The 15,900-nt window shown below is 41.0% G+C and overlaps 1 protein-coding gene across 4 annotated transcripts in view; it reads left to right on the top strand.

Annotated features, from left to right (window-relative positions):
• Mme (membrane metalloendopeptidase) overlaps positions 1 to 15,900 on the top strand; it is a 132,245-nt gene that overhangs the window by 54,014 nt on the left and 62,331 nt on the right. For 3 of the 4 annotated variants that reach the window (XM_087899473.1, XM_087899472.1, XM_087899471.1), the window contains exons 2-3: positions 2,084 to 2,253; positions 2,904 to 2,939. In XM_087899473.1, coding sequence (XP_087755599.1) covers positions 2,094 to 2,253; positions 2,904 to 2,939 — 196 coding nt within the window. In that variant the 5' untranslated portion in view covers positions 2,084 to 2,093. Of the gene's footprint in view, positions 1 to 1,606; positions 1,699 to 2,083; positions 2,254 to 2,903; positions 2,940 to 15,900 lie in introns of those variants that run through there. The other variant, XM_087899474.1, reaches the window with a different exon arrangement.

Genomic DNA, 15,900 nt, shown 5'->3' with positions numbered 1-15,900 from the left:
GAAAGAACAAAAACAAAAATAAACAACACCAAGGACAACAAAAAGGCAAAACAAATAAATAAAAATAACCCAGCTCTTTATGGCAGCAAGCATGTAAGGGCAGTGGAGACATGTTTAAAAGACACCCACAAGCAGATGTGGTTAATATTCAGATGTTTTAGGGGTTCCGGGGAAACCTCTCTTTATGTTTACTTCTCTGAGAAGAGTCAAAGTATGAAATCTGTACCTGCCTTTTTTTTTGACCAGCCACCACTACTATGAAAGCAGCGATACGATCAATGCAATTCTATATCCTCACCCCAGGAGCCTCTAGGCTAAGCTAACATGGGTTACATAACCGTTAAATAAGACATTTCAACACGCAGGTACATTACATTCCTCTTTTATTGACCAGACCAGATTTTCATTGTCCAGCAAAGCATTTTTATTTGATAGTCCTTGCTTGTAACATCGTGTAATCAGGAGAACACACTGCTCAAAACTTTACATCCAGTCCCCCAATGCCCACGTGTGGTTTAGTATTGATGAGTCAATATAGATCCCTGCTCGTCTGCTGAGTTCTCCCAAGGACACTTCAGATTTTGTTATTTTCAGTTTGTGTCATTCTGCTTTGCCTGCCTCAGTTTCTACAAAATGCACCCCTGAGGATTTGTATCTATTCAAGTCAAGTCTGGACTGATGAGAAAAAGTCTCTGAGCAATTATATCATCTAAGAGCCGAATTTTATGGTTAATTTGTATTGAGTCATGAACAGCAAACCTGTTGTTTAAAGCTGTCTTTCCTGAGGTCCTGCAGAAAGGTTGACACTATTGGGAGCTTTGCTTAGCAGTTTTGTTTTTTTTTTAAAGAACCACCAGGCCTCTGTGGAAACCATGGAATCTAATACTTGGCCTTATATATCCTTAGTTTTTCACCATGAATTTCTCTAATGATGTCTAAATCAACTTTTCCTTTAAATGGTACAGTTACATTTGAAACAGTGGCCAAATGTTTATGCAGGATATTGGTTAGCTCCGCTGGCTTGAGCAAGGTAGCTGACTTCTTTGCATCCTAGCTTCCCAGAGTGGAGAACTGGAACCCTGACATCCCCTCTGTAGAGATTAGCAAAGGAAATGGTTGAGACACCAAGAATTGTACCAAGCATCGAGAAAGAACTCCAGAAACCCCACCTATAGTTAGAAGTGTTGATACTTTTAACCTAATTACAAGTGAACTATATATTTAACAAGTGATAGCCTGACCTACAAAGGAGGATTTATTTAATCGTGTTAGTTTTTTCTCTTTCAATTGTACAAAGAAAAAATAATGATAAGGTGATTGGCTTTCGTTCTGAAATACAAGCCTCTTTTTGTCCATTGAGTGAGAATTTTCAGAATGCTGTCTAGCCTGCTAATAGATACTCTTGTCTGCAGCCGAAGTAATTTTTGAACTTTAAAAACACAATCTGTTTTCAAAGTAAAATAAAGTACTCCAAGGGTTTATTCCTTTTGTTTTTAAAGCTGTGTTTGCATTTTATTTTTCTGCTTAGTCAAAACCTCAAGGTATTAGTCATTCGTTTTAGTTTTCTTTAACTTATGAAAGAAACCACTGGAGCAAGATAGGGAGTTAACCTTTGACAGCATAAAGTGCACACAGAGGAGTTTAAAACTTCGTTAGTTATGGTACAGCAATTGTTTGCTGACAAATCTCAGAAGGAATGTAAGTATTTAATCAACGCTCTTTCTGCGATCTTCAGTTGTAGGTACATATGTATATTCTTTTTTTAAAAAAAGCATGTGCACATGTACATGTGTGTGTGTGTGTGTGTGTGTATGTGTGTGTGTGTGTGTAAAAAGAAAAGAACATAGAATGTTGGTTGGGCCTGAGACAAACCAAATTCACATGTATGTATAATCTTTATATTTGTTGCTTTCATCTTTAATATTTTGACTTTCAACAAAGGTTTTCTTTCTAATTTAAAATAAATTGACCTTTTACTTTTATTTAACCACATTAACCAAATACATGCGTGTGTGTGTATATATATATATATGCATTTTTATGTCTACTTATGTGCTTTTATACCTATATGTATGTTTTACAGATTTTAGGTGATGGGAAGATCAGAAAGTCAGATGGATATAACTGATATCAATACTCCAAAGCCAAAGAAGAGACAGCGATGGACTCCCCTGGAGATCAGCCTGTCTGTCCTTGTCTTGCTGCTGACTGTCATAGCTGTAACCATGATCGCTCTCTATGCAACCTATGATGGTGAGTGTCTCCCACACAGAAATGAATGCAGAAGGGAATAAAGCCTTCCTCATATGCATTTACCATTTACCTGGATGATTCACAGATTCACCTGCATGATGCAGCCTTCGTATGTCAAACAACGGACTTAGAATATCGTCCTTAGGTGTAAGCTGAGTTATTAATTGCCAAGCACATTCAGTATTTTCATGAGTATGAGACCTGTACAATTTTATTTGATTAAAATATATACTATCTTATGTCAAACTTTAGTAATAGCCATGGATCAATTTCTGTTGTCATTGAAATTCTAAAAGGCTCCGCACGAGTCTAATAAGTCTAACTTGAGTCTTGAAAGTTTTTCCACAATGGGGATTAGTAAAGATTAGCTCTTTAATGGAAAAACATGATTACAAAATGATGAATGAAGCATTCAGCTATTTTAATTTAATATTCTCTGAGTTCAGTTGGTGAATGGGGTATAATAGCATACCTTTTCTTTAAATTTAGCATTTCCTTTTTGGTCTCTTGTTAGTTTTTGCCTAGTAAAAATAGAATATAATATTTAATGGTCCATTTATTTAATTGGTAGAATTTTTTAGTAACAAAAGGTAAACATAAACTGTAAAATTTTATTACCAATATTTATACATCTACTCTCCTTTTTCTAGACGGAGTTTGTAAATCATCAGACTGCATAAAATCAGGTAAGAAACTGTTTTTTTTCATTTAGTAGTTGGCAGGTAATATGTAACGTTTAGAAACAAATACTAACGGAGATGTCTACTTTCGCTCTGCTCGTACGCATGCTCGTTAAACTTAACTCAGCAAACACCAGAATGCCTTTAAATAGCGAATTAATCAACTAAAATACATGAAGAAAACCATCACTGTTCTGAGATGTTGACAAGTTATGTTTTATGGAGCTTACGCTAGGTAGTTAGGGAAAGAAAATGAGCACCTGAATGGTGAGCTTGTGAGTGAGTACAAGTCATTAGAAGGGTATGAAGAGGAAAGAATGGTATGTTGTTCATGAGAGGATTAGGAAAAGAATGACATGGAGAAAGGCGGGAAGGGAGAGAGGGAGGAAGGGAGAGAGGGAGGGAGGGAGGGAGAGAGGGAGGGAGAGAGGGAGGGAGAGAAAAAGAGAGAGAGGTGAAGTAAAGATGTGAGAAGGACCTTGGAGTGAGATAGGATTTGGGGTGGGGGGTAGTATAGAAGAGGAAAGTGTAAACAAGAAGACAGAAAAAAAAAAGAATAAATCATGTGGGCTAGGGATGCAACTTGGTGGTAGAGTATCTGATATGCACAGCCTTGGGCTTAAGCTATAAACCTTAAAAAAAATGGAAAGAAAGGACAAATCATGTTCTTGGAAAGCAGTGGGAAAAAAGCAATTTGATAGATGGGGCACTTCATTCAAAGCTTTGGAAACCCATGGGTAGCCTTTCGTGGTGATAAAGGAGAAATAAGATCTTCCCCGAGCAGTGGAGTGGTTTGGGCTACAGCTGAGGGATGATTCTGAGTGGGTGGAGTGAGAAACGATCATATGAGAGGGGAGAGCAAGCAGAAGCTGCCCCAGTAAGGCCAGCATGAGCTGCAGAGCTTAGCCTGGGGTGAAACCCTTGATGCTGAGCCAGCAGTGAGGGTGAATCGGTGGAGGCAACTGAATGAGATGAGGAATATGAACGAGCTGAAGTGGTACCGTGTTGTAAAATCCAAAGGACTCAAAAAGTCCTTTGAGGATGACGCCATCCTGGTGCCCACCGACACAGAAGCAAGGAGGGGAAATTTGAGCTGCGTGTTCTAAGCCAGGCCTAACCTCCAGCTGGAGTGACAGAAATGGGGCCGAAGGAGCAGGTGTTTGATTTGGAGCCTCTCCGTTTATAGGTAACAGTAGAAATCTTAGAACTCTCCGAGTTTCCAAAAGAAGAAAAGAAGGGGGCAAAGGCTGGATTTAAGAAGACATTCTTAATGAGAATGGAAGGAAAAAAGTGAGAGAGAACAGAAACACGCCCAGCTATTTAAGTCACAGCCAGCTCCATGTTGTCAGAAAAGAAAGGTTCTTGACCCTTCTGCAAGAAGGAAGATGCATCTGGGTACAGCACCCTGGGATATGCTCTTTAACCTTTGGCAGTTGGCTATATTTCTATCTGATTTTCTGTTATTCTTTAAACCGTGAATGATAATGATAGGAAATTATCTTGGGGTTCTAGGCTATGCTCTAAAGTGCTGAGTGTGTGCCCTTTGGCTATCGATGTTGCTTTTTAAATAGATATTTTGCTCTAGGCCTCCATTGTGATAGTCACGCACCATCCATCATGATGGTTGACACAGGAAGCTTAAGAAAGACCTGGTTGTAGATTGGATCATAGCCATTTGCTGTTCAACTCAACAGCGTGCACTTTACTGTTCAGTGGTTTTAATCTGAAACAAAAATGTCTTTATTCCCCAGGGAAATGACTCTACAGACACACTGGTTGAGAGATGCTTAAGGTCACTGCAGTAAAGTTAATATGAGCTGCAGTTGCTGAAGTTACTATTTCCTCCTTCTCGGGTCCCCCTCTTCTCTCTCTCTCCCTCCCTCTCCCTCCCCCCCCAGTTGTTCTGGCATATGTACCTATTTATTTTGAGAAACTGATAATACATCCTGACTTGTAATTAGTTTCTCTGCCCTTGGTACACTTGACATGTCTCTTAAATCTCTTAATCTATAGGTTTTCTGTTCTTGTTTATCACTCTCTTTCCATGTCTTTTGCTTTTGAAGGAATTGGATTCTTGGACTACATAGGCAGATGTGTATAAACTTGTATAGGGGATTTCTCCACCGGGGTCTGACATATTCCTGTAGTAGCACTCACCTCGTGGAGTGACATCTGGTGTCTGAAACCTTCCATGTGACTTGATATTTCGAAATATGGCTCTTAAATAACGTTTGGCAAGTACCAATTGCCAAAATTTATTTAACCTTTATTCTTTAATTATAACCTAAAAGTCACGGCAAGTGTGAAGTATCTCAAGGGCACGACCTTGGCATAGACATGTGTTTAGCACAGATAGCTTCTGGGGCATAGCGGGGCTTCTCATCACTGTGTTCTGTCGGCCTACAAGCTGTTAGGACACTATCAGATTCAAAGCTGTTGTTTTTCCCTGGAGAAAAAGATATAAATGGCACAAACATCACCTCACAGAGGAGCATGCTTACACTCTTCTCTCGCATGCTCTTATACATGCTTAGACACACAGGGAGGGGGAGAGAGAGAGAGAGAGAGAGAGAGAAAGAGAGAGAGAGAGAGAGAGAGCATGTGTCCGTATCAGCTTAGAAATCACGTCTGTCACTGAAAAAACAAGTCCCTTTAGACTTTAGAAGTGGTTGCAAATAAGAAAAAAATGCTACAGAAAATCTTTGTCTGGGGAAAGGAACATAATAACGAGGAGGGCAGAATAGGCAGAGAGAAGAAATATGAGAAAAATATGTTGAAAAAGTAGCATATACTAATTGCCACTCAATAGTCACTTTAAATGACCGGGAACATTCAAACCCAAGCACAGAAATTCTCGAGAATTGGAGAAGTAGGTGTGATGCTTACTTTAATTGAAAGTGGCTTCCAACTTTCTCTCAGTGGACAGGAACTTCCTGGCAAGTGTCCTTAAGGAATAGAAGGGACACCACACTGAGGCAAAAACTGATTACCGCAGGCTATGGGTCTTATATATTTTGGGTCTGAGCATCTGTGATTTTATAATACATATGAAGTAATATTTGTAATGCATTCTTTAATTTACTTATATATGAGTTCATGCTGTTGGCCAGACCTCAATAAAATAAACACTATGCAAGCAGTAAAAAGTAAAGGCAAGGTTGGAAATTGTAGTATAAAAGTATGTCACTTATCATTTATGAGACATTTAGCAGTGTCAAAAATTTAGAGACAAAACTTGTATGTGGTTCTTTAGACTTATGTAATTTTAAATTCTGAAACAGACATTTTTTTGCACTGTAACCTTCTTAACTCAAAAGATTCCCCCAAATCATATGCTTCACATCAAAGTGTCTGAACCTCATCATTGCTGACATTTTGGGATGGATAACTCTTCATAGAGGAAGCTGGCATTATAAAATGCTTAGCAGCAGCCCCAGTTTCTAGTTACTAGCTCAGCAGCAAGTAGGTTCCACCATCCCATTGCATCAACCAATGTCTTTGTATGTTAGAATGTCCCTTATAGGCAAAACCACTTTGATATGATAGCATTGCTTTAAAGAACCTGAAGTACCAGGTTCTTCATCTTGTGAGGCAAAATAACGCCCCCCCCCCGCAAAGGTGCCCACACCTTATTCCTTATATATTCCTTATGTATCACTTTATATGCTAACAGACCTTTTAAAACAGCAGAGTGGTGTGTGTGTGTGTGTGTGTGTGTCTGTGTGTCTGAACAAAAGACTTTGAAGTGGAAAGATGACCCAGTATGATTCGGTTGCTATTGTGTAATTCCAAGCATCAGTACCACCAGGGAAGCAGCAGAAGCAGAGACCTCAGTGGTACAACCACAGGATGCTGCCACTGGAAAACTGTAAAGCAGAGTGAGGGGTTGTCCTCAGAGCATACCAGAGAACCTGAACTCCTCAGGTCCTTTATAGAGTTCTGATGTCTAGCGCTCTAAGATAACAAATCTGAGGTTTTACTATTATATCTCCTTCTTACAGGTGAACAGACTTGGCTAGACTCCAATTCATTCAGTGTTGTCGGAGGCCACTAGTTTGTTTCCCAACTGCCCTGACTCAAAATAATCACACAGAAACTATATTGTTTGCAATACTGTTTGACCAATAGTTTAAGCATATTGCTGGCTAACTCTTATACCTTAAATTAACCCACTTCCATTATTTTATATCTTACCATAAGGCTCGTGGCCTACCGTCAAGCTCACATCTTTCTCCTCTGGCGGCTATGTGGTGTCTCACTGTCTCTGTCTTATTTCTCCCAGCATTCCATTTAGTTTTCCTGCCTAATTCTATTCTGCTAAGCCATTGGCCAAAATCAGCTTCTTTATTCATTAACAAATAAAAGCAACATATATACAGAAGGATGTCCAACACCAAGGCAGTATGGCTCCAGACCCTATTCTCATAAACTTTCTCTATGTTGTTTCAAAAGAGATTGGGAATGTTTGTAACTTTCAACCCTCTATCATGTATAACAGCATAGGTCAAAAGCAGAGATGCTTTCTCTCTGCAACAGGTATCTGTATTAGTCTGTTTTGCATCGCTATAATGAAATATCTGAGCCTCAGTAAGATTATAAAGAACAGAAGTTTGTCCATCTCACCGTTTTTGCTATTCAAGGGGCCTCTGTTGATAGCCTTTATGCATGCAACATACGAAGGTGTGTGAGGAGAGGAAGGGACCGTATATATGTGGGCTCTGGCATCTTTCCTTTTCTTACAAAGCAATCATGAGGCTTCATCCTCTTGGTCAGATCAAACCTCAACCCCCTCCTTATAAAAGTCTTCTAGATGCTTCTAGATCAATTGAAGGGGACCAAATTTCAGTACATGCACCTCTGGAGGACGCATGCAAAGGATCCCAAATGATCCAAAGAAGCAATTGTTGGCAGTGTGATCCTAAATTGTACAGGTTCTAGAGAATCCAGGTTGTTTCCTTCTTACAGGTGAACAGACTTGGGCTAGACTCCAATCCAGGCAGTGTTGTTGGGGGCCACTAGTTCATTTCCCAACCACCCTGACTCAAAATAATCACACAGAAACTACATTATTTGCAATACTGTTTGTTGCTAAGGAACCTTGAGCAAAAAGTCTGGGGAGTAGGAAGACCCAGATGAAACACAAGGAAAGAAAGGCTATGATCTGGAATATTCTTTTACTTCATTTCTGTACTTACCAAGCAAATTTTGATGAGTATTTAATTACCAACACTAGGAAGGGGGATGTTCTGTCCACTTGAAATATTTAACACAGTGGGTTAATGAATAATTTACATTCTAATTTAATTAGCATTTTTGTATGGCTTGACCTATCACCCTGAAGCAAAATAAATCTTCCAGTGTGTCGTCATTTCTATAAATGCCAGATGGTGGTAATGCCCCAGATAAAGTATCTTAGCACCAACTGGCTTTCTGGCAGCAACAGGGCATCTCTGTTCACTGAAGACCTTCATCCCTGTCATCTGCCCATTCACACAGTGAAGATTCTATGAAGAGAAACGGCAGAAGTTCATCAATACCAGAAGGGCAGCCTGACTCTTAGGGTATGCCCGTCCTGAACCAACCTCTGAGGGCAGATGAGGCTGTTTTATTATGAATTTGAAAAAAATTCTGCAGGCACTAAGAGCACCGAAGGAAGGTATCTTGGAGGGGAAAAAAAAAAAAACCTACCAAAGCAAACCTTTTCTGGTTTCAGTGTAGCATGCAGAAACTTACTCTCAGGGATTTCCTTGATTTAGTACTGAAGGCAATTTTGAGGTTATGCTTCCTTAAAATGGGTCCAGTCAAAACGAGCATCTATCAGTTAAATCTTTTCAAGAAAGGGAGCAAATTTTCCTCTCCTCTCCTCCCCCTCTTACACACACACACACACACACAAACACACACACGCACATCTTCTGTGGGTAAAGTAAAGCACTAGTGTTCCAAAACTGTGTATGTGTGGCCAAGGGATGGGAAGTGTAGGTAAGTTAAATTAACCATTTAGTGTGTGAGGGGTATTGGTGCCCCGTAGGCTTCTGTAGACTTCAAATGTAGGTTTCAAAGCTGTAAAAGTTGTATATTTGTACAGTGGCTGAATGTAAACCGTAGTCAATAATATGAGCGTCCTGGTTTGGAAACACTGAGAAAGAGCGAAGAGTGAGAGACACGGACAGATCCTAGTGACATTTAAGGATGGGTCCCACTTTGTCTTACGCAGCAAAAAGGAGTCTGGTGCTTGTTACCAACCATTTTGTCTGGTGTGCAACTCAAGGTCCTCAAATTAGTGTATTATTTGAGAGAAGTTGAAAATATAACATTAAAAAGCCTCATAAGAAGAAAACTGCCCAACTCCTTAGGTCCTTGTCATTCTTTAAGACCGTCTAGCAAAGGAGAAGGGAGGGGGTGCTGGTATTTTGATTCTGTTCTTAGACTGATGGAAATCTGGACTCTCATATTGTCTCCCTTTTCAAGTATCTTTTAAAACATCTTTCGCCACACCTGCTAGAATTCTCCAGAAAGAGAATAAATGCTTTCTCCACATGCGAGAGAAATGCACATTTAAGGACTTATTTATTGTGAGAATCGGTCTTACAAAATTAACTACCAAGTTTTCGCTGCAAAAGAATAGTTAGAAAATATAGTTTAGTGACTCTTACTGCTTGGCTACCTATGTGCAAAACAGTGGAGCTTTGAGCAATGATGGAGCACCTATACAACATAAACATGTGTACATGTTATAGCATTACATTGCTTTGTAACATCATAGCCATCTTAATTTGTGTGAATATGCCGTTTAGTGTCTTCAAAATCATCTAAAGATGTGTCCCATGGAATGAATTCATCGTTCAGTGTCTGAATACACTAGGACTGTGCTGATGAGAAGTCTCTGGAAATCCGACTAGAGAGTTCAAATTATTTCAGGATTGGGTACTGGAGGCGTGCTTGCCATCTCCTGAGATTTGGTTTGTGGAGATATGTGACCGTCTGTTCCAGTGATCTGTTGCACATTAGATTAGTAGGCCTACATAGAGCAGCCAACCCCCAGTGATCCAGCCACCAAGGATTGTCCTCTGGAGACAATCATTTGTGTCATTTTGTGTCATTAAAAACATGACACAAAAGGTCCATTTTCAACTTCATTTCTCGAAGTCCGTCAGATTGATTTTAACCTGTAATTTTAGGCTTCTTTGTATAAACTGGTTTCTTTAGCATTTTTCCCATCCCTAACTTTTCTTTTTGTCAAACAAATAGGAATTTATTTCACACATCTCTGAAATGCTACTGTCATAGTTTCTGTCAATTCAGTACAAACCCAGATGTTTATAAGAGGAAGGAATCTTAACTGAGGAACTGCCTCCATCAGATTGGTCTGTGAGCATGACGCTGTAGTATTTTCTTGATTGCTGATTGCTGCAGCAGGGGCCAAACCCGCTGTGGGCAGGTGGGCCTGGGCTGTTGAAGAAACCTAACTGAGGAAGGCCAGGGAAACAAGCCAGAAAACAGCGCCTCATAGCACCAACTTCAGATTTTGCCTCCAGCTTTCTACTTCGAGCTCCTACCCCGGCTGCCCTCCATGATGGGTTGTAACTTGTAAGTCAAATAACTTTTTTCCCCAAGTTAGCGTTGGCCATGGTGTTTTATTACAGCAACAGACATCAAGCCAGGTCTCCCACTTTGATTATTAGTTGATTCATAGTTGAAGAACAACACCAGTTAAAAATCAGATGAAAAGAATCAATTCCAATAAGAGATAGGTGCAGGAGACACTGAACTTTTCGTTTTAAAAGAGATGTAAGTGTCATGAATAATTAAGGCACATTCATCTGAAAGCTTCCTGCCTCCTTTTTCCACTAAGAAACTTCTAGCAGCGGAGAGCTGGCGTGGAAGTTTTGGCCACATCCTGTGTTATTGTGTGCGATCTTAATTAAGTCATTTGAGGCTGACTGCATTTCATTTCCCTTATCTACCAGACTGAAATTGAAAAGGCATCCTTTTACAGTGAGCAAGCGAAGACAAACGACAGCCCATTCCATACTGCTCATCTTCCGGGGAGATGCACCGTGGCTATACGCTCAGGTGTATCTCATTTAATATCTTATTTCAGAAAAATTACAAATGTGGCGTTTAAATATTTGTATTGAAAAGCAAACAAAACTATTTTTCAATAAAAGTTGTGGCAGTAGAAACACATACACAACAACAAACGCACATAAAACCGGAGACAAACAAGAGAGGCTGATTTTAGATGCTCTAAGATTAAAAACGTATTATCCTTTCTTGCCATTGTGTTTTTATTGTCACACTGTATCTTACATGGCGTGTTTAGGCTTTGGCTAGGTTAAAAATGTGCTCAATCAGAAATAAACATTTAAATCTACTTTCCATAAAAGAAAAAAAAAAGCAAAACCTCCCAATAGTCAAAGCCTCATTTATAAATCTGTGCTTGTCCATCTAGCCCTTAATGCTAGCTTTTCATGCTAGCTCTTCCCTCACCCTTGATTACATTCAATGCAGAGGACGGAGGCGGGAGGAAGTGATCATATTCTTTCTTCAGAGTTAGGTGCTTAGACAAGGCACACCACTATCAGCTGAGCACTTTCAAAAATGCTCATTCCCAGGCCCTTCCCTATTGAATTTGCAGTTGGGATGTTAGCAAATTCCTAGGGTGTTTGTCTGTGTAGAGAAGTCAAAAAAAAATAAAAAAGGATCATGATTTCCAGCTATGGCAGCTTAGTGGAATAATTTGAGAAGCCTTTAAAACATGCGGATATAGCCACACATACACAAATACGCGCGCGCGCACACACACACACTCCAGTTTACTGTTCTCAAGTGAGGAGGGAAAAGCAACTGACGTTTTTACGCGGATGTTAGTGTGCACAGGAATCACCTAGACATTTGCATTTTTCAAACAATGCACATCATAATAAGGTGAAGGCAAAAATTTACCCAGAGGAGGGAATAGCTTTTCAATGAACAAGAACTTGGGAAGCCTAGTGAACTCAAGGCTATCTGGAGGGCTATCTCACAGAAGAGTGTGAGGAAGAACTTGAAGTGACCGAGGCACCAAGAGGATCCATTTAGAGTTCTTTATAGGGGATGTTCAGTAATGAGGTGAGATGGAGACAAACGGGGAAGTGTTGAATGTTGGTATCGGCTAGGGAGGTGAGCATCAGCTGTATCATGTAGTCCGTGCTAAAGTATTGGGGACTCCTGTCTGTTGCAGTGGCAAATCAGAGAATTGTAAGTTTTAAATGTGCATGTCATGTGATCTGGGTTGCTGAGGGATCACGGTATATTTTGTTCCAGCAAAAGACTGGCTAAGGGCAGGAGCTAAGCCTTCTACACTTATCTGGATGAGGATTATGGTTGCCTAGCTATGAGGTTACAATGTTCGAGGTGCATCAGGTTGGGTATGTTTGTTGAATGTTCCGCAGAATTCATTAAGATAGAGTGCTCAGACAAACAGGTGGTTAAAAAAAAGAAGTGAATAAAAAATTCGTGCACGCTTTAGACTTGGAAAACTGGTAGGTTAAAAAAAAAATGATAGGTGAATCCATGCACCAAGCCAGGTTACTCAAGGAAGAGCTAATGAACAGGTGGGGCAGATTATCGGCAGGCATCCACCTTGAGGCCATTTAAATTCGAGGTACTAGTCATTGGTTCGTGTAGTAGAGTTCAAGGAAGCTGGGGCTGACGCTAAAGTCATCAGGCCGTGGAAATATGGTTGAGATTCCCAGAAGAGGGTAGAGAGGAGAGCCGGAATGGCATGGTATAAAGTAACACGTTTGGAAATGAAAAGAAAAACAAAAAACGAAAAACAAAACTCTTTCAAAAGAGACTGAGAATTGAATAATCAAAAAGGTTGAAAGGCAGCCATCCAAGTGAGAAGTCACCCAAGCCTTCGAGAAAGCAGATGACAGAGCTAGAGTGATCATTGGGATTGAACAGCACTGAGAGCCAGTATGAGATAACATTAAAGCAGAGGGAACAGGGTCGGGGATTCTGGAGGAAGATGGAGAGATGGACAATGATGATCTCCATTGCCTAGTAAAAGACTATGGGGAATGCGGCTAGCAGTCCTCTTAGATGGAGGGCTCTCCTCTTCCTCTGCCTTCCTCTGTTACTGGGCATTGGAATCGGCGATGGATTGAACGACTGCACACGCGGAGCTCTAAGCACAGGAGACTGAGTGGTCACTGCTTCACAGTTTTGTACGCGAAGAGACAGATCTACTCCCAGAAGGCGGCTGTAGTGGATGGAAAGAGAGTAGGACCCTGGAATAGGCCAACAACCGCATCACGGTGCTGTGAAAACACCCTAATGTAGAGTAAAAGTGATAATCAGGAGTGTTCCGAAAATCAAGAAATCCTTAGCCGGATCGAGACAGTTGTTCACACGTCCCCGATGCCAGGTGCAAAGGCAGATGTGGAAGAGCCGGCTGCAGGGAGGGCGCCAAAGACTTTAATGAGCAGAAACGACTGTCTCAGGACGTGGGGTGACAGACGAAGTAGGCGAGGCTGAGATGATTGGACTGTGGGAGCCTCAATAAGTGCCGGGGAGAAGTGCAGATGCCGATTTGGCACCGTGATAACAGAAGGCTGGTTTGACCTGTTGACGGTGAATACTGTAGCACAGGGAGCGCGCAGGAGAGAGGGCTCCAGAGAAAGCCTTTTTGCCGAAACCGGAGAGCTAGAAAGAGCCTTCTGGGAGCAGGCTTAGGACCTCACACTTTCTGGGAGAACTAACTTCCAAAATGCTTTTCCTGGTTGTATTTTCTGTCACAAGCCAAGCCCCTCTTCCATTTAGTGGTGAGTTTGTGGGAAACACCTTTCTGAAGAGAGAGAAGCGCCGCTGATTAGGACTAGGGTGTGAGGCCACACCAAATGATCTGTTCATACAGATTAGGGGTTTGGGTCACACGCTGCCACAGGTGATGATGTCACTCAAAAGCATAAACACCATGTCCAGGGGGGATCCAGCAGGCCTCCCGCCTGGCATATTGTTATGGGACTCTGGGATAGTAGGCTTATTAAGGATTCGTTTAAATTTATCTTCCTGAACTCTAGATAAAAACTCAATCAAACGGAGAGTTATTAAAGTGTTTGCTTAAACCTTTCTCGAAGGTGTGATCTTTCTTCAGAATTTCAAAAACAAGTGTTGCATTTCAGAAGTGGGGTTGCCCTCCTCTCCCCGCCCCCATTCCTCAACCCAGGAGCCTGTTTACAGTATCTTAGCTGTGAGGCTAATGAAGGGGTAAGAGTCACAGTGCCAGGCTAGCTGATCAGGAAGCTCAGCTGAAATGAACTATCAGGTAACCACTAGCAAACACCACCGTTTCCTTCTTCTTTGAGGCTGAATAAAAACCCCATTGTGCTTCTTTATCCCATCCTCTGTTGATGAAAACCTAGGCTGATTCTGTATCGGCTATTGCGAATGGCCCGGCAGCCAGCATGGGTGTGCAGGTATCATGACACATTTCCAGGGCTGGCAGAGCTGTGCTGGGTGGTACTTCTGTTTTCAGTATTTGAGGAGCATGCATGATCATTGCCTCTGTGCCTGTGCTGATGTACATCCCACCAGTACTGGATAAGAATTCTCTTTCTTCTGCATCTTCACCAATATCCGTTGCCATTCGTTTTCTTAATAAGAGCCACCCTGAAGGGAGGAGAAGGGATCTCAATGTACTTTCGAACTGGATCTCCTTGATGGCTATGATATAAGGATTTTAGATGTTTATTGGCCATTTGTACTTTACTTTGTGAGAACTGTCTGTCTCTTCCATATATCCGTTATTTATTAGATTGTTTAATTTTGTTGTCATTTTGTTGAGCTCTCTATATTTTAAGATGTCAATCTCTGTCAAATGTGTACTTGGCAAGGCTTTTACTCCATGTTAGAAATTTTCTCCACCTGGGTGTTTCCTTTGTCGGGCAGACATTTTCTTGATATCCTGTAATCCCATCTGTAGCTTCTTGGAATTCTTTCTTGAGCTACTAAAGTTCTTTCTAGAACTTTATGCCCTGTTATGGTATTTTCCGCTAACACCTTCAGAATTAACACCTGCAAAAAGGAAGGTAAAACAGTGCAGGACAAAGCTGGCATACAAACTAGATATTAAATAAGTGAACAGTAGAAGTGAAAGAAAGAGGAAAGGAGAAGTAAACTGAAATTTTGTATCACACACATATATGGGGAAAGAAAACATAAGATGGAAATAAATTTTTTAATTAACAATAAAAATAGCAAAGAGTAAAAAATGTATAAAAAAGATGATGAAAAGGACTGATGTCCAATCCCTTAGGGGTGCCACAGAGCCTGGGATATGCCTGCTGTCTGGGCCTGGGTGGGGATGCTTTCTGCCTGGTCTAGGAGTCCAAACTCCATCTCTGTGCTGTCTTTCTTTTCCTTCCCCGGCTGTCTAGATGTGTGAGAAGAACCTTTGCAATGTTTTGCTGCCTCTGTTGAGCTTTGCAGTGTTGGCCCTACGACAGAATGTGTGGGCCATGGACAGCGGAGATTATATCCCTAGGAGGCTTTCATTCCCTAGGTCCCTTGTGCAGCTCTCAGCAAACTCTGCACTTGGGTGTCTTAGTCCTTGGCACCTCTAAGCATTTGCTGCCGTGTGCCCCTTCCCAATGAACTAGTGAGTCTCATTCCTCAGACCAGATTCCCACTGTGTAGAACATTACACAGTTCTCACTGAAAAAAAACTGCCCTCTAGTTAGAGCAAAAGAAATTCTTACGGAACTCTCAAATTGCCAAAAACTTATACTCAGACTGATGACCAAGTCATTACTTACAAACATTTTCCCTGTTATGGGAGGCTGCTCATTCATTCTCAGCTGCCCAGACTCAAAAATAACCACACAGAAACTGTATTAATGAAAACACTGCTTGGCCCATTAGCTTATGCATATTTCTAGCTAACTCCTACATCTTAAATTGACCCATTTCTATTATTTTA

Source organism: Myodes glareolus, chromosome 20, assembly GCF_982192425.1.
Source record: "Myodes glareolus chromosome 20, mMyoGla1.1, whole genome shotgun sequence".
Classification (NCBI taxonomy): Eukaryota; Metazoa; Chordata; class Mammalia; order Rodentia; family Cricetidae; genus Myodes; species Myodes glareolus.
The sequence above is the reverse complement of the archived record's forward strand: the minus strand, read 5'-3'. Positions and strand labels throughout refer to the sequence as shown.